Source organism: Neolamprologus brichardi, chromosome 6 (genome assembly GCF_056152115.1).
Source record: "Neolamprologus brichardi isolate AB-2024 chromosome 6, ASM5615211v1, whole genome shotgun sequence".
Lineage (NCBI taxonomy): Eukaryota > Metazoa > Chordata > Actinopteri > Cichliformes > Cichlidae > Neolamprologus > Neolamprologus brichardi.
The window spans coordinates 12,247,044-12,273,359 of NC_142109.1; the positions used below are offsets into that span (position 1 = coordinate 12,247,044).

Consider the following 26,316-nt stretch of genomic DNA (forward strand, 5'->3'; position numbering starts at 1 on the left):
CACACACACACACACACACACACACACACACACACACACACACACACACACACACACACACTTTTTTTTTTAAAAATGAATAATTGTGGAGAAATGGCAATCAAAAGTTGTCATTATTGTGATTTCTAATCTTTAAGAAATAATCCTTGATAACTGTTTGTTGCTTCGTGCCTCTCTGCAGCGGCAGTCATGTTCAACTTCCCAGATGCAGCCACAGTAAAGAAGGTGGTTCACAGTCTTCCTCGTGTTGGCGTGGGCACGAACTTTGGCCTTCCACAGACCAGGTTAGACGTGCGCGATTGCTTTGTTGTGTTTGCTGCTGTTGCAGCACAATCTCATGGGGAGAAAAATGGTAACTGGGGAGCAGAAGAGGATTATGGAACATCTATGGTGGTGTTATGTAAATATTTTAAAATTTCAAATAGTTTTTTTTCTTGTTTCTCTCAAAAATGTACACATGGGGTTGGCCACTAATCTCCCTCCCTCTCCTTACCCCGCTCCCCCCAGATATAATTGGCTTCACACAAACATAGTCCAGTTCATTTATTTATTTCCACCAGAGTGAAGCAAATACTTGCTTGTAAGCCTGCAGGGCACACACCTTCCCCCAGCCCTCGCTCACATCATGCCCACTCTGTGTGCACGCATTGCTGGAGCCGATGGTGTTGGTTGTGCACAAATCTTGCACAAAATTCACAGCAAGACAGAGTTTTCAAGACGCTTTGGTGATGGTTAAAATTCAATCTGAGGGGAAAAAAATGTGGATACGATTAAAGATTTGTGATTGGCCCTTTTAATCTGAGGTGTGCCAGAGCCCATCTGATGGGATTTTTGAGTTGTATTTTGAGAAGATGATATTTTAAATTTTTTTGTAACTTTTTGGTATTAAGCATCACAGAATTTGACATGTGGCAACATAACAGTGAGGGCTGTGTGATAAGTAGAGTGAGGAAGTGCATCCAGTAATGAGTTAGTGTGGGTGTAGGAGAGTTTGTGTGTATAAGACACAGGGTTAGGGCAGGTGAATGTGTGTGCTCGGCTCATTAATCATACTAGTTTGCTGGCCACCTTGCCTCTTCGACCTGAGGACGGCTGCTCAGGGCAACCCGGTACACATCAGCTCATACAGCCAGCACAGCACAATTTAGCTTCATGTCCAGAGTTACGCACACACACAGATGCACAAATTAAAGCACAAGTCCAATATATGTTCATAATTTAATCTAATCCCTCTGTTTTCACGTTTTGCATTCCTTCTTTTCTCTCCTTTACTTCTCCATATCTATTTATAATGTCATTTAAAGCAGTTCAAAAGATGTACAGAATTGCTTGGTGACAATATAAAAAATGTGTCAAAGTACACTTGTGTTTGGGAAGTCATGTTTTCACATTCTTTTTCTTTTCTTTTCTTTGGCAAGGCCTAATGACCATAATCTCACACAGTGACATTGATTAATTTCATCATTTTCTTTTGTTTTAATTGGATTGGGGGTCATTCGTTTTTGTCCTGCAGCATACATCATTCTTTGGGGCCTCCTGTGTGTGTGTACACATGCACGTAAATATGTGTATTCAACCCAATTTATTGCGCATTTGTCTTCTTAATTAGCAAGACTGTAAGTTCAGTAGATTTTTCATGAAATGACATTTGGATTGCAAAAGTCTAATAAAGCCTGGGGCTTTTTATTCTTGCAGTCTGCTGTTCCTGTGATTTGAATGGCTACAAAAGATTTTAATATCGAGCTTTCCATTTCTTTTTATAGACGCATCTCTATGGCCACACCTAAGCAGCTGTTCAAGGCTTCCAACATGACTCAGCGCTGGCAGCGCCGTGAAATATCCAACTTTGAGTACCTGATGTTTCTGAACACCATCTCTGGTGAGGACACCGCTCAGCACCTGTGCGATGTTATTGCAGGGTGTAACACAGAGGTGCTGTGCACGTTTTAGCAGTCTATGATGCTAACTTTTTTTTAAACAATATTTGTCGCCCCTCTTCCCCGTGCTTTGTCTCCCCTCCAGGCCGTACCTATAATGACCTAAACCAGTACCCAGTCTTTCCATGGGTCATCACCAACTATGACTCAGAGGAGCTTGACCTCACTCTGCCCAGCAACTTTAGAGATCTGTCTAAGGTAAGAGTGTGGAGACTCATCCTCTCCCCTGTTTTCACTATAATGGATCTTTTTTCTTCTTAATTCCCTGAAAAAGTAGGGGGGGGGGGGGGCATTAACACACAGATAACTGTGTGTGCATTCTTCCTAAAGTCAATTTTGTTGCTTTGTAATTGCCATTGATCATAGTTTAGTGAACCTGCTCTTTAATCACCGGATGCTAGGATTCCACATGTGCAGAGCATTTTTCCCGTGTAACGACCCAAGTATTTCAGATGTCTGAGAAGGATTGATAGAATAGTGCAGTTTGAAACTTTTTATGTTACTAGCGTCATGCTATCTATGTTGATGAAGTGATTCTATATGCAGTGATTTGCACAGTTTTCATCTGCTCACAGATATATGAAATTTGAGTAACAATGTGACAAATTTCCCAAAACTGCAAGTGGTATTCATTACATCTAATCTGTATGATTAGTTGTTGACTTTTGCAAGTTCAGGCAGTCTTGACCTGCTGCATTTAAAACATATGTAAGCTCCTCATCTTCTCAGTCTGCATCTCCTAATTTGTGGCTTAGCTATCATTTTCTGGCCATAAATCAAAGTTTCCTAATTGAATTCTTTCAAGTTTGACCTTCCACAACACAGCAGGAAGTGAAGTAATACTCCCTGGTAGCTCCAGGCATCGAGTGATTGGGCTTAAAACAATGAAACCTGCCCTGAAATGCTCCCTGGCACATAAATACACACACTCGCATCGCTAAAGGATTCTCCCCCATAATTGTAGTTAGTCACGGAATTATTTACTCCCATTAACTCCCTCGCTTTTACACGTACATACACAGATGGAAAAAGGCAAAAACAAAAAAGAGCACACCCCTTAGCTTGCCAGCTAACGTCGGTGGATGAACAGTCCAGCGGTGGGAGGACTCAGGATTAGTTTTAGAGTGGGAAGATTGAGCGAGTGTCAAGCTCCTAGTAGGAAAATGACTGAATAAATCAGCCATGGAAGCAAAAGAAAGCATGTGTTAATGGACAGGGGATCTGTTGGAGCAAATGCTTTTTAGAGGTACGCTGGAGGTCATTTGTTCAGGTGCAGACATGGAGGTAGTCCCCTAATGAGACAAAGTGGAACATATTAGTCTTCTTTCAAAGATATCGCTCTTTGAATAAAACGATAAGTAAATTAGAGTCTGCATTGGTTTGGGTGAGATTAGACAATCTAGGAAATCCAGTTTCACTAATAATGTGTTTTAGCATTTCTTGGAGACTCTCCAATAACTCTTCATAATTTTCGCTCAGTCCTGTTCAAACATGACGGTATACATTTGGACTGTTACTAATACACAGATGGATCCATGGGTGGAAATTGGGGTTCACTGTGTTGGCTGGGTCAGGGAGGAAGAGCCGGTGACCTTCTGGCTCTACTTATTGAGCCACCATCAACTTGACTTGCTGGCAGTTTGCATGTTATTAACTATGTTCAAAAGGACAATGCAGATTTAGTTTAGTTTTGCAAGAAAATTCTGTGATGGCAGCAATTTTAAATGAATTAATTTATTTAGGGGACAGCAAGTCTAGTATTGCTGTTTCTTTAGGCAAGCATTCATTAAAGTCCATCAACTGCCATCAACCATTGGAAATGAAAAGAAGAACAAATATCTGCAGAATATAATCCAGATGGAACGCTATTGTCCTGCACAAATCCCACAGTTATGAAACACAAGTGAACCATCTCCTCACACTTTCATTCCTTCACACTTCCCTGTCACATAGATTCAAACATCTTGTCCCTTAGGTTCTCCTCAGTCCTGCTTTCACTTTCAATCTGCTCCTCTGTGTCTCTGTCCTCGGCTTTTATCCCTCCCAGTGTAGTTTTTATCCACTGTAAGCAGCTGCATAATTCTTATGTTTATCCTGCTTGATGTTGCCCAACAGGGTGAAATGTGACAGTTGTATTTGCCCCACCAATACACACAGGCTCACAAAAACCACGCAGCCTTCCCGCGTGGTTTCTTAGCTCATTTCTGCTTCCTTCTCTTCTCCTTTGCACTGCCATGGAGTTTGGACAGCTCAGCCTCTGTGCTCAGTCAAGCCTCGCCGCCCCGGGGACTTGAATGAATGGGAGAGTTGGGTAAAAGGAGGAGAAACAGAAAGACAATCAGAAAGCAAAAGAAAGAGGAGGAGAGAGTGTGAGAAAGGGAGAACAACATTATTTCCCATCCCTTTAACCCTTTTTCTTTTTAAAGAATAGGATGGAAGCAGAGAGAGCAAGAAGGAGGGGAGGGAGCAGAGCAGATCTTTATTACATCTGTTTTATTCATGTTGTTGACACGCGTGTGATATTAATGTATGACTACTGGACCGTGCCAGACTGCGGTGTCTGGAAAAGGGCAAAGCAGCTCTGTGCAGCCCTTCAAATCAAACCCCCACCACACGATGTTGCACCTACAATCATTTGTGCTCCCCGTTTCTTTTCTTTGCAACCTAATATTTGGTGACCTTCAGTTAGTTCTGCACTCTGTGTGTGTGTCTGCACCATTCTGTGCTTACTTTTCCCATTTTCCCCTCTTTTGTTTGCTCTTTATTGCTTTTCTTTCTTGTCTCCTTCTGTTTTCCTCTCGTGCTCTCTTTCTTCCTCACCCTTCACATCTCTCTTATCCCCCTCTAATGTCACGTTGGTGGTTGTCTCTTGTAGAAACAGGTCATCTGCGAAGCCTCCAGTGACATTGAGAAGCCAAATTGCTATGAACGTCTGTGTGAGTGTGAGTGTGTGTGTGTGTGTGTGTGTGTGTGTGTCACACACTGTCATCATTCCCAGCACAACAGAGGCCACACAGAATTTATGTTCCTTGCTACCAGAGCCATTCTGACCCCAGGGACTTTCTTATCATAAACTCTAACCTCAACCTGACATCAAACGCCGACCCCCGAGATAACATTGTAGTCACGATAAGCTCTCGCTAGATCTGACTGCAACTGTTTTAACACCTCTTTTTTATTCCTCCACCCCTTTTTGCACCCCAGCTCTGCATACTGTCGCACATCTCCCCACAAAAATCCACTTGTTCTTCATAAAGATGCTTTATATAACAAAACCAAACCTAAATTTGACATTTTAACAGATAAAATTAATCTTTGGGGCGATTTTACAAAAGAAAATTGTTATTTGATCTGTTTGAACTTCTTGAGTGTTCGTACAAGGTGTCCTTACAGAAAAGGCACGCCTTCATCTATTCATAAAAGGCAAAAATATGTAAATAAATGAATCCACTCTTACTGTGCTTTTAATGAAGAACAACAAATAATTTAAACAATTGTTAATCTAATATGTACTCTGCATTTACATAGCAAGAAAATAGGACTTACTGAGCATCTTGTGTACCTTTGTGCTATAACGTGCTGCTCACAGACACATGGGCTAATGGTGTATTGATCTCATCGTACTCGCCCCATATGTTTATCCCCCCAGGCCCTCCACACCATTTTCACTGTTTAAATAGGACATTATACATAAACACTCTCTTCAAAAGGCTCTTGTGATTTATGACTCAAAGCCCTACTGATGCTCAAATCGTCGGTGAGCCATTATACTTCATCACCGGTGACCCATTATTGTTTTAAAAGCAAAGTAGCACTAGGTAATGTTCTTATAATAGTTTCTCAGGAAGGTGCTTATTGTTCCTTGAGGGAGTGTTTTTCGCTTGGTATGCCTACATATAAAAAAATATTTTTTAAATATTTGAGTTCCCAAACCTCTGATTATTTGGGTAAGGAGGAGAGTTTAGGCAGGATAACATACATAATATATATATATATATATATATATATATATATATATATATATATTTTTTTTTTTTTTAAATACATCTCACCATAGCAGCTTTAAAATGTCACTGTTACACTGCCTTCTTGATTTAGAACAGATTAAGACTAATTCAGCATTATTTCCCCCATCTTTACTGAAAACTCTGGCTCAGTTTTCTTCTGTAGTGTACCCTTTAGTTAAAAGTATGTGATCGGTTCATTTGTCTGAGAGCTCATCAGAGTGCTATTCTTTGCCACGACGTATTGGGTCAATCTGTGATAGGGTAGCAGCAGGCGCTCCATCAGCGCACCGCCGGTCGCTCTGCTCTGATGTACGGCACCGCCGCTGCCGCTTTGTTGTAGCTACTGTAAGCTGAGAGCGCTAGCCCCACAGTAATTTACAGCAGTAAACAATGTCGGGCTCGAGCAAACCAACAGCCCCCACGTGCCCTCACACACAATTCTCCCTCTCTCCCTGTCACTGTGGCACTTTCAGTCTTTTCTTTTTTTTTTTTATTTTATATGCCTCCTCTCCCTTTTCTTTTTTTAATGAGCCGACTGTTATTAGGGCTATAAATCAGGCCAATGGGTGTGATGTATAATTCACTGTGTGTACTCACCCACCCCAGTGGCCCTGAGGAAGCCCACAGTGTATCACTGTCAACATAGATCTGCACAGTTTGTGGCACAAGGCAATTCGCTGTGTAAATGCACATACGCACAGGAACACTATTTACAAAATAACCAAAAAAATGCATGCATTGAACAAAAAAAAAAAAAGCAGCAATAACTGCAAGACTGCGTGCATCACTCCCAGTACACACACACACACACACACACACACAGGTACACAAGCATGCACCATTACACCCACATAAAACAGTAGCCATTGCACAGATCAATATCATAGACCTGCCCTGGATGTGTCTTGCTGTGACAGGCACCCTATGATATGAAAGAGATCCAATTGATCCACACCCTACTAGGCCCCCATTCTCAAAAGGGCATCATTCCATTACCATTGATCTGCTGTGTGCGTGTGTGTGCGTGTGTGTGTGTGTGTGAGGGAGCAAGATGATGGAGCGGTTCGAGGGAATGAGGCACAGCCTGCAGAAGACTAATAAAAATTGAACCAGCCTGAAAGTGATTTCTATAAATGAGTATTTAAATAATAGGCGAGCTGCACAGGGTTATTGGCTTCTTTTTTTTTTAAGAGCAATGGAAAATTAATGCAATTTAACCATTTTTTTCTGGACTATATATAGGGCTGGTGACCAGTGTATTAGTTACAGATTAATAAAAGTAAAAATTAAAGGAACCCACAGCCTTGCTATTGATATTCTGAGTAGGCACTCTTTCATTGGAGCACATTAGTTTTCTCTGACAGACTACAGCTGCAGGGGCTCGGTTTCACAGCCTCTAAAAAGCACTCTGTGGGAAAGGATTGATCTGTCTGAAGGAAAACATCATCTAATATTCATTTGAGATAGCACAATGGTTATTAGCTTCATTGGCCTTGCAACTATTATGCAGCAGTGAGTGGTCCCTGTATTCACAGTAAAATTCAGTACTGCCTCCCTGCTTTTGGTTTGTGTTTTTTTTTTTTACTTTCACGCATCTATCGTGTCCTAATATCTGGTTTTGTCGTATTTATTTATTTTTCAGTTTAGCTGTTTAACATGTTTGACCTATTTTTTGTTTGTTTATATTTATAGCCCATCGGTGCTCTTAACCCCAAGAGGGCAGCGTTCTTTTCAGAACGATATGAGACCTGGGAGGATGATCAGGTGCCGAAGTTCCATTATGGCACCCACTACTCCACCTCGAGCTTCACCCTGATGTGGCTGCTACGTATTGTAAGTGCAGTGCACATTTGGAGTGTTTATGAGCATTCGTGACTTTTAATATAAATTCTGGAAAATAATGAAATAATTATGCTTGTGCAAGAATTTCACCTTGCTCTTTAAAAGTGTAGTTAAGCGCTTTATTTAAATTGGATTCTTTTTTTAATGAACAGTACATTCATGATGCAGAGGTCATGAATGTATTATTAATTAGACCTAGGGTTTTATCAAATTAAGAGTTATATGCATGCTAAATATTGCATAGCATGCATGCATGGGATGATAATAAATGAAAAGCAAAAGCAGTGCACTTAAAAGTCTGACCTTCACCTTGATGCAAATTTTCAAGGTTTTTCTTTTTAATAACAGGTACTGAAATGTGATTTTGTTTGTTTTTGAAGCACATTAGTGGTGTATATTTTGCACTAGAGTGCTCTCTTGTAGTACCTTTGTTGAATGGATGCCATCAATCTTTCCATACTGCACTCTGGGGAGAGGGAGGTTACTAAGTTTCTCCAACGTGCAGTTTTCTGCTGTTATTGTCCCAGTAGCTCACTGTCTCTGTAACTCCCAGTAGAGTTACCTCATTGATCTCTGCACATCATTAGCCAGCTTACTCTAAAGCCACTTTACCAGAAGCACTCATTTATAACTCTCGCTTAAAGATCAAACTTAACCTTAAATATTAAATGAAAATGGGTTTGTGCAGTAACTGTGTATTTTGTAAGATTTTACACTGATGTATAAACTGCAAGATCAATTTGCTCACTGTCCCACCATTTAAAAAAATAAAATAAATGAGGCTTGCGTCATTTCAGGGTGGACTTAATTAGCTATTTACAGTATTAGTTTATAGCTGTGGTACAGCACAGTGTGCCCGTGTCATTTGGGGGCTATTGCATCAGAGAGATGGCTATTGATCTGCCCTAACAAGATTATACGTGATTAGAAATGCATCAGCAGCACATGTGCATTGATTTTAGTAGCACACTGGGAATATTGTTGTTTTACTTGTTCATTTTTGGCTTTAAGTTTGTTACAGGGTGTGCAGAAAGGGTCAATTCTATGTCAAATATATTGACAGAGTGTATTCAAACTGTAGACATGTTGACAACCAAGTTTTCATTGCAGAAAAAGCAATTGGGTGGTTTCAGTTACAGGAGTAGACTCCCCAGTTTATATTCTTAACCATAACCTTTATAATTTCCAGGAACCCTTCACCACGTTCTTCCTTAACTTCCAAGGAGGAAAGTTTGACCATGCTGACCGCACCTTCTCCTCAGTATCCAGGGCTTGGAGGAACTGCCAGAGAGACACATCTGATGTTAAGGTACCATTCATACTTATGCATGCTCACTATGGATCTGGGGACAAAAATAATAGAAGTTGGACGATAAAGTCCCGAGCGCTGCAGGAGAATAAATCCAAGTCCAGCACACATAAAAAAGAGAGGGTTTCAAAAGAGTAATGTCCAGTCACTACCAATCATTGTCCCTACACAATGATAGCTTCCTGCTCTTCTGATCAAAGCGTTGGTTTAATCCTCATCTGTCCCAGCCGTCTGTCTCAGATTCAGTCAGCTATAACATGGACTTGAATCCCTGCCCACTGGGCCCCCAAACTCTGCTGCGCCGACGGATCTACCCTGAAACAGCACAGGTCATTCTCATACCGAGCGCCTTCGAACCCCCAGCGCACACTTTAACTGCTCTCCTAAAACATTTACAACTACACTCAGACATTCTCTGTCAAAGCTGAGTTTTGCTTGCTCTCCTGGCACTGGGTCACTGAATGGGGGAACAGCAGTGGTGTTGGGGGTTTTGACGCTTGATTGCGTTTACCCCCCTCCCGCATCCCTCTGATAAAACATGTGGATTGTGTTACTGTGTAGCTGGCCAATGCTTGATTGCAAAAGCCCAACAACAGCCTTAGTTTGCTCTCTTAGTCTCAACCTGTCAATGTGGATCAAACTGTGAGAGCTCAACTTCAGATCAAAACAAAGAGGAAATCTGGACGTCGTCAGTTTGTTTCCATGTTCAGCTTGAATTTTTAGCATATTTTGAATGAAAATCTGTCGACTTTATCCAGTTGGATGCACACATTCATGCTCCTTTTCTTTTTTTGCTCAAAATATGAATGTGTGCAACCAACTGGATGCAGTCCAGTCGCATCCATATTGCTTAATTCCTCTTTTAAGCAGTAGAGGAATTAGGAGTGAGATGTATCAATTCAGTAGGGTAAGTACACCATTTAGCTTTAGTATTGGGACCATTGATGGCAACCCTCTGTCTCTGCCAGAGGGCAAAAAGCCCTGTGTTTTCATACGCCACTGTTAAAGAAGGGGTGATAATGGGCTACAACACCTAGATTCAATGTGTCTCTAGCCTGGGTGACGCTAGAATGACCTGCCACCCCCAATCCCCTGACCCCTAGCCTCAGCCCACAGGCATCAGAGGGGGAGACACAAGAGAAGAGGGGTTAGAAGTAGCAACAGTGGAAGTGTAGCTGGAGAGCCCAGAGGCCAAAGCCCCTTCCAGTGACCCATGACAGGACAGGATTGGGGATCAGAGGGGCTGGCCTCTGACCAGGCTGGAGCAAAAGGGCCACTGCACATAATGGTCCATGTAAGGCAGGCTCGAGTGTTGGGGAGTGAAGCCCTCAAGGTTTCGTTGGGGTATGTGCATGCGTGCGTGCACGGGTGCCGCTCTCTCCTGCTCAAATTTACAGCAGGCTGTAGCCAGTGAACCCGGGTGAGCAGGAGGCCTCGTTAAGAAGGTGACCTTTAGTTTTAGGTCAGCTTTTGTGGAGTGAAGAGATTTCAGAAGTGAGGAAGTGTCGTGTTGTTTTAAAGCTGTGTGTTTGCTTGCTCATTTGATTGGATCTTTTCACCCCATTAATGAGAGGGGGAGATATTGTGCAGCTAATTTGATAAGAGGAATGTTATTATTTGGCTGTATTTGCTTGTATTTGTAAAGATCATGTTACATATGCTAAGAATTGAATCTTTTCAAAATGCTTCTTGACTTCCGAGTTTAGTTTTTTTTTTGTTTTGAGTGTTAGCTGTCAGCCAATCGCCACTGAGTTTTGAAGGTAGGCTGTTCATTTCTAATGAAAGTTATTAACATGTTTGTCACCAAATTCCCTTAGCAATGCCCATAATTGATTCTATATAGTGTTTTCTGTATATGCAGGTGAACGTAGTTATAGATGTTATAGATAGTTATAGTTCATATAATTATTCATTTTGTTACCTGTCAAGTCTTCAGAGAGCACATGGACAGTATATTAAAAATTTGAATTAGGACCAAGTCATCACCCACTGGTTTGTGAAGTCCTGTCTTATTGGGTTGAGATCAGAATTTGCCCATCATCACACTCATACTGTAGCATCTTAAAGCATCTTTTTTGACTCTAATGAGGACTGTAATATGGAAATGATCATCGTGTTTTATTCAGTAAGAATATAAATTAGTGATTGAAAGTATAAATGCATGTGTCAAGTGTTTACTGCTTTCCCCAGTCAAATAGGATGAAGGGTAATTTTTCCATAGATGCTTTATAATCTGCCTTTTTTTGCAACTGCCCCCTGCTGACCATAAGACAGAATACACTTTAAGGCATTTTGCTTTCCCTTCATTTTTTTCAGTCTATTGGGGAAAAATGCAATATACCATATATTTCACGCTCCACTTTCCTTTCCTTATTTGCATGACACAGCCAAGAACTGAACCTTCCCGTGTCCTGATTGTGTCGAAGTTTGTGAGACGTACCCACAACAATAACACAACAGCTAAAGCCTGGGAAGCGTTGTTGATTTATCTACATGTTTTTAAGCTCAAACACAATCTTAATGTTTATACTCACTGTGGCAAGTTCTGCTTTGTTTAGAATGACAAATGGCTAAACATATAGGGTTACATCTCCTGTCATACTTGCATTTCTCTTCACTCTCGTGCAGATTGAAAACATGCTGTGTTGTTTGTGACAGCCAAATAAAATCATCATAGTAAGACGAGAATTTAGCTGACTTTTCTTTGTTGTTGTGGAAGAGAGGGGAAAATCAGAAGTGAACCTTTTTTTTTTTTCTTTCTTAGACACAAAGAATATGATCATCGCATCAGAATAGGGAGAAACCACAGCCGAGTGCACACTCAGAGGCTTTTTACAACAGAGCAGCGTCATGTAATTTCCACAAATAATTCTGCCATTCAGAAAACAATACAGCAATACTATCTATATACAAAAACAGTGCTGCTTCGTTGTGTTTATTTTCCCTGCTCTTGTTCTTCTTAAAGAGTTACTCAACACTTCAAAAGGGCTTTTTGAGTTGTAACATAATGTGCTTTAATTTGGAGAGGCAGTCCACCTCCCTTAGCCCACAGTGGAGTGGAGTCTGCAAAACCACACTCATCAAATTTATGCTGATCAAGACTCACAGGACTTTACACTCTTAAAGCTTCTTCTACTCCCTGACATCTGTAGAAGCACCAGCCCAGTTGCTTTCTTTCCTTTCACACCCACACAGCACTGTTTCACATGTGTGGCCGGTACCTTGATTGTTTGAACTGGTTCAGGGCCGCCTTTTGTGAGGCACAGACCCAGGGGTGAACATACCCTTTATCTTCTCGGACATCATGTTCAGATCTAGTATTGCCGTTATTCTAAATTTCCATTGGTGATTATGCAGAGCTTTCTACAGATGCAGCATTATGTCTGATAACTGTTGCAGATTCTCAAACTGCTTTTTTTTTTCTTTTTTCTTTTCTCCCGATAACCAGTGTGTGTTCATTTATGTGTCTGTGCTTTACCATTTCAGGAGCTGATCCCAGAGTTCTACTATCTGCCTGAGATGTTTGTTAATGCCAGCAATTACAACCTGGGAGTGATGGAGGATGGCACTGTAGTCTCTGATGTTGATCTGCCACCTTGGGCCAAAACCCCAGAAGAGTTTGTGCGCATTAATCGACTGGTAAGAAAAGTACACCTGAATGCTGTGTCCCATGTATGATCCAGGTTAAAGCAATTGTGCATTCAAAATATACTGAAGCCATCATAGAGTCTAGGCAAGAAAAAAAGTTTTATAGTTGTCATTCATGTATAGCCTTGTTTTCTTTCTTCCCCATATGGCACATAGCGCAGGCCATCTGAGCCCCAAGCTTAGCTGGAAATGCTAATTTAAAGAGACAGTGTTATTTCCTGACCATCACACAGTTCTTCCTGTTACCTGAGCCTCCCCTCCTCTCACGTGTCCCAACTTTCAGATTGCTTTGCCGGCAAATTGATCCAGCTCTGCCCTGTCTAATATCCCCATGCAGCCTCACGGTCCCTCTCTCTGCTCTGTTCATACACATCTGGAACATGCCGGTGTGTGCAACTGCAACTGTGTTTTTGTGCAGAATAATTATGCAGTATCCACTTTCTGATCTCCCTTTCCGGTCCGCCCGGCCAAAGGCAGAAATATTCTGTGTGTATATTCACGTCAGATGTTGTCAGACTGGCTGCTGTGTTTTCATTATACTCTAGATGTTCTCTTCTGTGCTTTACACAACATGCACACACACTGTTGGGAAACTAAGGTAACACTTTGGATCAGATTTCTCAGCGCTGGAAGATCTAGGAGCCTCAGATGGGGGGTTAACATTTTCTCTTCTGCTTTGCTGAAATTGCTTATCATTTATGCTTTTAGCCCTTTTATCTTTAAAACATTTTAACTTCATACTGACAGTGAAAGGACAGCTGTCCCCTTACAAATAAAGCTTATTCATAATTTTGTCTGTCTGTCTGCATAAACACAATTACAGAAGAAAACTAAACTGTGGGTTATAACGCAATGTAATCTGGAGCCTAGCGCAGGCCACTTTTCCCTCTCAGTTACATATTTGGGGTAAAAGCAGTGGCAGCTTCACGTGTGATGTGTGCCCACAGTAGTAATGGGTGCTGATGAGGCTGGGTGTGCTCTGTGACCTGTGCAGTCTTATGGTGGGGGTCTGTTAACTAGCCTGCTGATATGACCATGCTGCTATCATTAATCACACACTTCCCTCTTTTTGGCTGTCAGCATGCAGCCCACTGTGGATGTATTAGAGGGATGCTTGTTGTGGCGGCAGCGTTGCAGGTTGTTGTGCAGTGTTTTATACTCACGGGGAGGAAAAGTTGAGTTTCATTTGTGCTAAATGAGGATTATGTTTGACAGATATTTGGGAAATTGTTATGCATAAAAAAAAAAAAACAGAACCACTAGTCCAACTTTTTTTTTTTTTTTAATAGCATGAAGTTTAAAACGTTTTGGATTGTTTTTATTTAGTTTCTTAAATTAAAAGATGGCTGCCTCTCCCTGAGGCTAGTTCTGCCAGACGTTACTTCCTGTTAAAAGGGAGTTTTTCCTCACCACGGTTGCCTAATGCTTGTTCACAGTGCTGTAGTAGCTCCTTACAAGATACATGCCTTACAACAGCGGTCCCCAACCTTTTTTGCGCCACAGTTGGCAAAGTTTTATGTGCGACAGTATTTTCATGGAGTCGCGGATAAATACAATAAAATAAAACCAGTACCGGTACAAAAAAAAAAAAGATTTATTCATAACACACGGGAAAAGATCTAGGGAAACCGAGTTAACTATAAAAACGATAAAAAAATAATGCTAAAAACCAATGAAAACCCTGAAAATCCTGAACTTCACACCCTCTCTCACTCGCACGGCCTGGTACCAAATGACTCATGGACGAGTGCCAGTCCATGGCCCGGGGGTTGGGGACCACTGCCTTACAATATAATGTACCTGAAGGTGACTGTGGTTGTGATTTGGCACTATATTAATAAAATGGAATTGTATGTATTTATTTATTTTATTCTTTAGTTGGCAAAGTTTTAATGTTCAAATCTGCTCTCCTGAGTTATTTCTGTTTCAAATGTAGAGTTGAAACACGGTCATTGTAAAAACAAATATAATTTGGGTAATAATGTAAACAAAAAAAGGAAGAAATAATGTATCAAGAAGCAGAAACCTTATTGTATGAATATGTGCATTAATGTGGTCTCCTGTAAACAGCTAAAAGAGCCTTTCATCGCTGGTCTAACTGTGCTGGTCTCCTCTACTTCTTCTTCATTTTTCCCCCTTGCTTCTGTCCTTTGTGCTCCCTTTGGCACTGCAGATGCAATTTGGACTCTATTTTGTCTGCAGCCATATTAGATATGCTTCTTTCAAACTGGTAAAATTTCACTCTGCTTTTTCTCTCTCTCCTTCTCCAAACTGAGATATTGATCCAACGTGCAACCAGCAGGCAGGTGTAGGTGCACAGAAACATAATAAGCTTAGGAAAATAGGTTTCATCCCAGAGGGACTGTGAATAAAAGCTTTGCTATCAAATGTCAGTTTAAGTATAATTTTCGAATTTATTTGGACTGAATCACTTCCTGGAATCTGTTGGTTTCGCTTAAAATAATAAAATAAGCTGGGATTGTGAGTGTGGGAGTGCAGTTTGTCTTTGTAGTTTTACCATTTTAAGAGACCCAGTCGTATGCTACAGATCACATAGAAAAAGCACCAAGGTTCAGGGAGGGATGTGTGGGTGGACAGGTCTCTGGTCATGACAGATAGCTGGCATTAGAGGGTGTCAGCTGGCAACTGTGGTACTGTTGGGAAAGAGATGAGCGTGGTAGAGAGGAGAGAGGAAGAGTGAAGGAGTTAATGGGCTGTTTGGCTCTCTTTAGCTTGTCTGCTGCTAATGGCTTTGCAACACAAGGATAGACAGCAGGAGAGAACACGCAAACACACGCAAATGCACACTCGCTTGCAAACACACACAGGCCTGCTGTCTCCACTCTGGTTATGAGCCTTAGATGATTAACAGCTAATTAGGGCCCAATCTGGAAAGGCCATTAAAAGCCTCTCTCAGTAAAGGATTGTGCTGCTCCGCAAATCGGCAGCTTGTTTTTGTTGTTCAGAGTTTCATGGTTGGGGGGGGTAAAAAAAAAAAAGATGATATAAGCCTATCATCAAACTGTAGCCGGGTTCATAATGCTTTCCTTTAGAAGTGTCATAAGTTATCGCTAATGTTTAGCAGGAAGTGTGTTGCATGGCAACAGATTAACTGCAAGTTTATGCCTAGACAGTTTATTGTTCAACAAATGTCTTACACAACACTGAAGGCTCCACTTGAAAACCACAGGTCTGAAGAATAGTTGGATTTTTGGGGGAGGAGGCGGAGCAGCACCTCCGCGGCTTAAGGGAAGTGCCTACAGTATACTTAAATGCTTTCTTGTAAAGGCGCACTCCCTTTTTCGTGGTCCATCACACATCCACACATGCATCCCTGTGGAGACACAGGGGTCTTGAGGCAGCATGCCACGGAGATCAGGGGCTGCTTGTTGTTTTTACCAGGGGGTCGAAGGAGAGGTTAAGAACTTGATCCCTCCTCCACCAGATAACTACATTTCTCTGGGCACTGTCAGCCGCTCTGACATTCCACTATGTACGACCATACCTCGCTTTTCAGGCCTGCTAACCATTAGAGCGATAGCAGGTGATCTTGTGTGCATGCTCATTTAAATTTGACTGTTATTTGTCTCCATATCAGTGTTTACCTTTACTGTCATAGCTCCAAGTTTCACTGGAGCTACTGAGATGGGGCGGGCTAAACCACAGTCTGTTAGAGCAGCCATCTGCTGTGGGTATATCTTGATGCTAGACTGAGCTAAACATTGCTGTTTTTTTATTTTTATTGTGCATAGATCAATGTTAAACTAATATAAGAATGCAGACAGACATTGGTGTTGGATTAAATCTTTATAATCACCAATCAGCTTGCGCCTAAAATGTAATATGGTTACAATCACAATAATAGTTTCATTATTTAAAAAAAGTGAAGCTGCCTAATCAGACATATTTAACTCCATGGTTGCCATTACATGTTGCCGAGGCTTCTTGTTACTTTTTTCTCGTGTTGCCATTTAACCAAACTCTCCAGTGCTTATTTGCTGCTCCCTGCTTCAGCTGTTTGGCTTCTTTCACTCATCTGTGCTCTTGCTGCGCTGCTGACAGACCTGCAAACCTCACACATGGGAGAGACGGGCATGCTTTACTTTTGGCCTTTTCCGTCTTATAAAGTGTCAACTTGCTCAAAAGAGTGACAGAGGCATCAGCTATACTGGCCTCACAGAAAGAGGGAGCCTTTCGTCTTTGTGAATGGGAAACGGCAGCTGAGTGATTGGTCAGAAGCAACGGCACAGAGAATGCTGGCCACAAGAAGACACTGTGGGTGTTGGATGCCAAAGAACCTTGTGTAACTCATCAAAGACGACCATTATGCCTCTCATTGATTTACTTACTCTATGCAGAAACTCTGAAACTGTCATGTTGTTGAATTTCTGTGCACGGTTTATTCCTGTGCTATAATATAAGAAACTACTCGTTGTAGGATTTTCAGTGTGACTGTGATGTCACTAAAACGCATTATGTACTATATGCTGCTTTAGATCTCAAGGAACACTTTGCAAGCTTTGCTAAAGAGTAGCTTCTATAGCCACAAGTTGTAATTATATGACCCTAGCACATTAGAGTGCTCAAGGCACTGAAACACATGCTATCAATCATTCATGCAAAACACATAATCATCATTTCAGTGCAAACTTGCTAAACTGAAAACATCTGAAGTCAAGAAGCTTCTCTCTGCATCGCCAGGCAGAATAGTGCATTATTCCAGTAATGTTGGATTATTATGACCTAAGTCATCCTCACATGCCGCACACATTAGTCTGCGGCTGCTAGTATACATCTTGAATTATAAATGTTTGCTGATGTCTGAGAGTAACGTCTGAAACTTAGCTCTGTTGCTAACCAGTTGCACATATAGTGCGTGTATACGGTCCAGTCAGATTTTGCTAACAAGCTTTGAGTGACTCTGTTATCCATTACTGAAGAGTTTATCAGTGATGTCTTTGCTTTTATTTTAAGACCTTTGTTCCCATGTCAGTGCATGTAAATGCTCCAGCATTTAGACTCAGGTAGATGAACCTCTACAAGCACTGGATAACTCTAGCTTTGCTTCTGTTGCAGTTAAAATGAAAATATTGATATAATCATAATTATGATGTTTGCAGTGGACAGTGATGTGAGTGTGTTTCATACTTTGTCATTCGGCCTTACAGCTGTTATTGTGATGTCATCACAGTAATCCTGCCGGCAGAGGTACATCTACATGGCTGCTAAAAGACAAATGTCATATTTATTTGAGACATATCACCTTTACCCCCCAAGCCTTGCACTCTCAACCTGTTTGAAATCTGAAGTTTTTCAGCTTTATGTGCTGACAGCCATTAACACTTTGCAAAAACTATGCAGTCAAGAAACCCGTTATTCAGCAGGCATGTTATTACATTAAGACATGAAAATCTTATACATAAGATTTTTTTTAAGTTGACAACATAGTTTGAAAGACTCGGATAAAGATTTTACGTTTACTGTAGTTTACTGTAAAGCGTGATTTGTGTAGGAACTATCCGAAATGTAAGCGAGTAGACTCAGAAGACAAAAATGTGTCTTGCATTTTTTCCCACAAGTCACACAGCCAGACGTGATCGCTCCCCAGCTCAGACCACCAGCTACACAAAGTCAAAGATCACGACTGTTTACATTCACCTCTCATCCGTACTGCACTCTCTGATCAGACACCCGCTGGGACTCGCATAATGCCGTTCCCACCAGCCTCCACATCTTATTCTCACAGTAACCCCACAGGAACCCATGCATGAGCTGAGGTAAACCACTGCAGCGACCAGCCACTAACCACTAAGAAATACTTGTGCACTTGTGAATGACTGAGTGAGTGAAAATCTTAACGTCGTCTATCCCAGAGTGGCCCCCGGTAATAGAAGACAGTTTGCCATGTTAGCCTAGTGCTAATCTATTCCCCTGGCGTCTCCACTGAAAGCCTTGTTGCTGGATGGGAACTAGCACGTGGGGTAGAGGGAGGTTATCTGGCTAATATCAGGCAGCGCTCACTGAAGGGGTATTGTCATGCATAAGGGCAGACATGTTTACTGTGTGCTCGGTGTTTTACGAGCTGTCCCCCCTTCTTCTTCGCCTCCCTCTCTTGCCTGCTCATCTCCCCCTCCCCTCGTTTATCCTCCCTTTCGATGACGTAATGGCGGACCCGATGAGAGCCTGAGAAATGGAATGATCTACTCCTGCTGACATACTCACTCACTAATGTTGTCTTTCTCCCTTTCCTGCACTCCTCCATGCTTTCATTTTACTTCTGCCAAAGTGTACTGAGGCACTTTTTTTTGCAGCATTATTCTGTGCTGCGTCTCAGACTCCTGAATATCCGTGTTTGTAATCCTGGCTTTATTTAAAGAAACACTTGTACTTACCCTTTGCCCTAACTTAAACGAATGTGTTTCTTGGAGCATGAACACAGATAACTTCTTTAAGACGTTTTTGTCATACTTATATTATCCATACGAGAAGGAAATAGCCATACAGCTGTTGTATAGATTCCCAGGAAATGCCGTGTAAACATTCAAAGACCCCAGAAGATGACTGACATATTCAAAAACAAAGGCACCAGTGATTGCATGAATAAAATTGTGTGATGGAAATTGGATGCAATCTTATTTTAGGGTGTTTTTTTTTAGGACACTTTGTTAGAATTTAGTGCAAAGCAGGGATGCTTTTGCTGTATACTCTTGTTCTTGTGGTATTTTCTGAGTGTTTATTTAGTTTTGTAACAGTATATTTCTGAAAATTAAGCAAAACGTGTCACATTTAATTCATGCATATTCCTTCTACATTTCATGAGCATAGTTCATGGTTTCCTTGAGGATGTATTTATGGTTTGGAGCTGCTGGTCACGTACATATGCAGACAGTCTCGCACTAACAAGCTGCAGCTCCACATAACCCCACACCCTAACAACCTCTGCTTGAAGGCTAACTACACTCAAGCTGATCAGTTGAGCCATTCATCCTAATCATCTCCAATCTGTGCTGAGAAGCCTCCACACCTCCACACAGTCCTGCAGCCAACTCTGTAATCATCTGAGACAATAATGCCTCTCTCAACAGCTATCCAAATATTCTTTCATCCAGAAGCAGAAGCCCTCTTCAGCGTTTCTGTGTGTAATCAGCTCTTACTGTTGACTTAGCTTTTGCTCACTTGATCCCATTGCGTTGTGGCACCGGTGAAGTATTTGCTAGCTTGTTAGGCTTTTGGAGTGGAGGTGGACAGATGGTTATGTCCTTCGCAAGTGCTTGTGAACAGTGTTTAAGATTTAGCTTCTCTTGGTTCTTGCCAGTTGTAGTAGTAATAATAATAATGATAATAATGTTAGCAGTTGTTTTAATAACAATTGTAATAATAATGTCTTTTTTTAAGGCATCATTGTTTAGTTTGCATTTTTTCAGTCATGCATGAACTTAAATCTAAATGGATGCAGACACCACAGTTTTATTGTTATCTAACTTGGATTCAGTGCCATTTTGCTCCCCAATCAGTAGTGTTTACTAGGGGTTCAACGATACACAAAATTCACGGTTCAGTTTGATACTTTGGTGACATGGTTCGATATTTTTTCGATACAAAAAATGTTCATGCCTTTTTAATTTATCATTTATTAAAATTATAAATATATATTTTAACGCAAAAGTACAGTTTTTAAATTTAATGTTGCTGAAACAACAAAATAGAAAAAATAAATATATCCGATTGAGAAATCACTCATCTTTGGAAAGGAGAGTTTATTACAGAGAAATGGCTCTTTCCAAAATAAAAGCTATACTATACGCTTCTTCTGGGCTATACTCTCAGCAGCATATTAAACATATCAGGTCCCCATAAGGAGAATCATGTGCTAACGGCTGTAAATGACTCGGGTAAAGTTTGTAGCATGCGTGCTTGTTGTTTTTGTCTGCTTCCACTTGTCTTTGCACTAGGATGATGTTGGCGTAAATGTGCTGTCATATTCGTTGTGTTCCCACAAGTGCTGTCAGCGTTAATCTCGTTAAAATGACATTAACGCCATAACGCGGCAAATCTCCATTAAGAAGTTACCGCGGATCGCCCCGTACGTGGGGCTGGACGGCGTCAACACATTAACGAGCTAACTGCGCTAACACACTAGTTCCCACCAATGTAATTGAGCATTGCGTGGCACATCCGACATACTGTTTTACTTTTGTCCCTGCGCTTACCTTCAGGGTCATACTTCACATGAAGAACAAAATAGTTCCAAACGCCAGATCTGAATGAGGGTGGGGGAGGTTCAATTTGCCATGTTGCAACGAGCTTAGCTTCTGTCTTTCTAGCTTGCGCTGCGCTCAGTGAATCTGCGCTCGACAGTGCAGCCTAGGCGGAGTAGTCGAACGCAGAACCTCTGAGCGCTCAACACAGACAGCATTGTCAGAAGAAAAGTTGATAAAATAAATAAAAAATGTTGTATTGTTCGATACATATGTGTACCGAACCGAAAGCACTGTATCGAACGGTTCAATATCGATACGAGTATCGTTGCACCCCTAGTGTTTACTCCATTGTCTGGGCTGTAAGTTGGATCAAATCCACCATGATGTGTTTGTTTTGTGGCGACTTTCCTAATCACTACTCATTCTGCTTCTTTTCACCCCTTAACATGATATTCTTGCTTTTTAAGTGGTCAGGAGATAATGAGAAAGATGGGAGGAGAGAGCAGCCGAGAATTAGGGTTAGAGTTTCAGGTTCCACTTGCCGACGAGTGCCTCCTCCACTGAACCATATCCAGAACTCTCACAGTTGCGACCTGTCTAATTAGCTGAGCCGGAAAGGAGGTGGGGTTTTGGACTGAAGTAACACACGCGACCCATCTGGGTTTTTCTTGGTGTGTGTGAATATGAGAATAAAGGAAATGGTTCGTTAGCTGCATGGCTGCTTTAAGGATCTCATTCCTTACGTCATACGCCCCCCTCGCCTTTCTATGTTGGGGGCCCCCCTCTCTTCTAGCTGTTTACAGGCTTCCTCTGCGTGCTTCACAATGACAATTAGCTTCTCATTTTCTGCAAGCTAATAAGCCCTTTAATCAGAGTGCTTGTCAACCTCAGGGCAAGGAAACTCCAGAGGAGTTGATCCTTAGGATCAAATGACTGGTAGAGGAAAAGAAAGGGGTAAGTGGGAGAACAAATAGAAGGGGGGAGAAGGAAAGCAGGCTGCTGAACTTGGAGAAGGAAAAGAGAATCAAAAAGTGAGATAATAAAGCTGTACTAAGGTAAAACTACTAGGCCAGTTTCCATTAGAGTTGTCGTCTAAAATATAAATTTGATGGGCGGATTTATGAATTGATTTAATAAAATGCCAAAAAGAATATGACTAAACAAAACTTGGTCCCGACTACCAATTCAGTGTCCTTGGATCATCATTTTTAAGCGTGAAAACACGATGTTTGACTGTCACGCGTACTGAATGTGGTTTTCAGGATGTTTTTAATCAGCTTGTTCTGAAACAGTCATTTTAATATATCCAAATCTGACAAGTGTTTGTTTTATACATCCGTAATCAATACGAGCGAAAACAGTCTGCTGCTGACAACGGCTCTGCACACAACATGTGCCTTTAATTACACACCCACACCATCGGCGACACACGCACGTGCAACATACACTTGCATCACCGTTGGCATGCAAATGAGCGCATTGATTTGTTAAGTGATGTTTTAACATCCTTACGGACAGCTCTCCATAAGTCCTTAAAAGGGTTTTTAAGGACCAGTGAGGCAAGGAGGAAAGCGTTCACTGTCACCTCGTTAAGACTGAAGTGAAATCCAGCTCAATCCAGACCATAAAGCTAACCGCAAACCACTGCGAGGCACAGAACCTTCACAGATAGGCCCAGCGTAAACCTGTAGTATGGACACGCAGTTTTACTTTTAAGCAGAGCAAAGATAATCACTACAAGAGGTCCCACATGAGGTTAAAATAAAGATAATAAATTTCCCACCTGCGAGCAGAAAAAGCTTTTCAAGATGAGGCTGTGGGCCGGTTACTGACTCGAGATCAGACGCTCTCAGTTTTGCTTCTCAGGACTCAAAGCAACCCCGGTTTAATGTCCACCAGCTGGTTAATTGCAATCACTTGGTGTTTCTTGTCTGATGTCTTAAATTAGGATTGTATGTCTTTAAATCCTCAGTCTAGAGTACAGGTCCCTCTAAAGAGTAACATATTGACAGACATGTAGTCAAACTGTCATTCTTTTTGAGCGTTTTGGGTTTTCTTTCTAAACTTAAAGTCTACACTCCAGCTACAGATGTTTCACAAAGGAAGGGATTAAAGTAACCCGAGCCTTGCACGCAGACGAGGCTTGTTCATTATGATACATTTTCATTGGAATCCACATCACAGCGCGGCATGCTGGAACACAAGCAAAATAAGCATGCAGTTCACAAAGAGTATATAATTATATGCATTTGAATACATGGCGGCTTTGATGGGGAAAAATGATTTGGGTAAATGTATCATTCTTCTCCTTAGGAGAATATTCCAAATTATTGTTGCTGTTGGAAACAAATCAGAGCACAAAACAAAAGGGACCCCCTTGCCCCCACCCCACCCTCCCCTGCGCTTCGAAGGTGTACTTTGTCAAATCTGTAACAATAGGAATGTGGGATTCCAGTTACTTCTACCCCCTATCAGCATTTACATAAAGGCATGCTAAATTATTCATTAATTATCAGAGAGTCCCCTGTGGATGGGGATGACACACACACTGGCTGCTAATTGGCCCATCAATAATCCTGCCTGGTTCTCCTAAAGTGGCACCAGATCCCACCTCAGGAATCTACTATCTGCCTCAACCTTCTGCTCAACTGTTTCCACAGTGTGGCACCACATGTGGAAACGTCTCCACAGCTGCTCACATGACACATTGTTAATGAGTTATCAGAACATGCCTAATTTCTGTACTTCACTTAGGTTTCTTTGATGGATTATAAATATGAGTTCCTTAGGTGAAATCTTCTTGTTATAAATCGAAATTAGGTTTATTGAGTACCTGCATAGTATTGTGTGCTATTTTTTGTTGTATATAATTTTATTATTGTGAAAAGGCAAATGGGAAAAATTGTATTTACTCTGTTACTTCCCCTCCTCCCCTCCGAAAATGTGAATAAATGAGTCACCAATATGACATTTTGAAAAAGGTTAACTGAAGTAGCTGGCAGTAGTTGTCATTGTTAAATGTGACACAGTTAAGCAATGTCAGTGATGGGGACTTCTCGATCTCAGAGTGTAAGTTTTTATTGGAAGAGCAAGAAAACCAAAACAAAATAAAGCACTGGGCTCATGTCAATCATAGTGAGGAAACGTGTCACCTAATGCAATGGTGTGCCTCGCAGATTGAATGTTAAGGATGATGTCACTGACTGGTTTCTAGAGTTTGAAGGTTTAGCATTTGTGTTTTTGGCAGATGTGAATCTGATCTGATTTTGTGAATTTGATTTGTTGCTCTCACCTCCTGGAATCAGCTGCAAAATCAACTGAATTTAATATGACTCAATATTTTAGGCTTTATTGGTGCTGAGGTTTAGAAATTTTGATTGCTTTTGTATTTAGATCTTTGTGTAATTATCATGCAATGTGAGCGTGTGTGTGTGTGTGTGTGTGTGTGTGTGTGTCTCCCTGTACTATAGCTGTACTATTAAGTGTTGGATGAGTTTGTTGTTGATTTCATTCTGTTCATTGGACTTCAGTGGAGTCTGATCAATGGCACCTTTCCCTAAGCTTCTTCTATTAAGATGTTTTCTCTGACGTCGGCTCATGATGTCAAACCCCGAGTTTAGATAAAGGGGCGGATTAAAGTAGTTGAATCCTAATCTGCCTAATACCACTGCTGTTGCGTACAATTTACACATCCGACACCTTTGACGTGATACGATCGTGGCTTTTCTACTGCAGGTAGAAACTCTTTGAATCTCTCAGCTTGATCTGCTGAGGTTAAGTTCCTACATGCAGACTTGAGTCAGGGAGACATTGACAGACCAAACAAATACAAAAACAGATACACACTTCCAATTCCAGCAGAGCGCACACAAATTCTCACTTACTCTGTTTCACCCTCTCCAAATGGATCATGCAAATGATTTCCATAAAGGCGGGCCTCAGGAGAGGGAGCTGCAATAACACGGCTGCTCTTTGTTTCCCTTTGCTGAATGACAGTTGATTGCGGTGCACATTAAATGCCCATCAGCCCCAGCTTTAGTTTTAGAAACAGGGGAGCAGGGCCTGTCAAAGGTCAATCCTAGTGCATAATGAACTGATCTCTCCCTCACACACACGCACACAAACACACACACGATACACGCACGACTCAACCTCTGCTATTAAAGGGAGTTTGAATAAAGAGGATTTTTCTGGCTTATCATGTAACATTAATAAAAAGGGCTGCCCTATGACATAATGTGAATATGGCGATGCCAGAGAGGCAGACAGACATGGAGTCTAGACCAGGGGTGTTCTGTTTTATCTTAAGACTAACGGTTAGATTTGTTTTTTTGAGTGTGATCATAGACAGTAGGGAATACACAGATCCCTCTGCCTGCTAGTTCTGTTGAATCTGCAGCTTTCAGAACAGTTCTCACATGTGAAAATAATAAATAAATAATAATAAAAATACACATAATGCTACAGAACATGCTACTTAATGCTACATCAGTGACAAGCTGTGCACGAGACGGCACTTTTTAAAGTAGGGTCGGGTATTGTTTGAAACATTTTGAGCCTCAAAGACCAATTTAGCATAAATTTGAATTTCATCAGATATCCTGTGCCAGATTAGCTTTTTCTAACTTTTATTCCCATTGCTGTAGCTGGATACACCTTAGCTATAAACCAGAGATTTATTTATAAGGATAAAGTCAGTCAAACTCCCATTAAGCTCTTTGTTACATCGAAGGATTCGTACAAATTTATTGTATTTGAGTTGTGATTGATTGCCTCCGTGGTTATCCATCTTACTCACAGGGTAATAAACATTTTAAAACTGTTATGTGTTCATAAGTTACTATATATACAGGGACATTTTAAATAAAACATACATAATGCATATGAGGAATACAGGGGCAGTAATGTGTCGCTTACAAATGTATACAGTCACACAGTCTGTGCGCAATGCTAAATCAAATGAAAACACACGATGATCAGACTTTGCTTACGTTTGATTATTGCAGCATTAAGCCATAAAAACATTTTATATCTTTGTTTATTGATCTTTTTTTTTTTTCATCTCTGGGAACTGAAATGCAGTTTCACTGTTAAGCTTCTCATCAGCTGGGATGATGAGATTCGTGACAGCATCACAAATTCAGTCAGTCAGTCAAGCTGCAGCGTTAAAAAACAGCATCACACCTAAAGCGCACACACTCTCCTCTTCAGACGTGTGCTCGGCTCCCTGATTGAAAGTCGTAATTAACAGAGTGGGGAGGAATTAGATGCAGAATGAGCTGTCAGAAAGTCACATTTAAGTGAGGGATGCACTGGTCTCCGCAGTAAAAATTTAAATGATATAAATTGCCATTTAAGTGTAGCGCGGGCTA

General features: G+C 41.2%; 1 protein-coding gene across 8 annotated transcripts in view; it reads left to right on the forward strand.

The window, feature by feature from the left end:
- The window catches only part of lrba (LPS-responsive vesicle trafficking, beach and anchor containing), a 176,075-nt gene that overhangs the window by 126,357 nt on the left and 23,402 nt on the right, over positions 1–26,316 (forward strand). For all 8 annotated transcript variants that reach the window (XM_087841692.1, XM_087841691.1, XM_087841693.1 and 5 more), the window contains 6 exons: positions 182–284; positions 1,764–1,879; positions 2,023–2,135; positions 7,637–7,777; positions 8,976–9,095; positions 12,582–12,734. In XM_087841692.1, the coding sequence (XP_087697818.1) occupies positions 182–284; positions 1,764–1,879; positions 2,023–2,135; positions 7,637–7,777; positions 8,976–9,095; positions 12,582–12,734 (746 nt within the window). The remainder of the gene's footprint in view (positions 1–181; positions 285–1,763; positions 1,880–2,022; positions 2,136–7,636; positions 7,778–8,975; positions 9,096–12,581; positions 12,735–26,316) is intronic.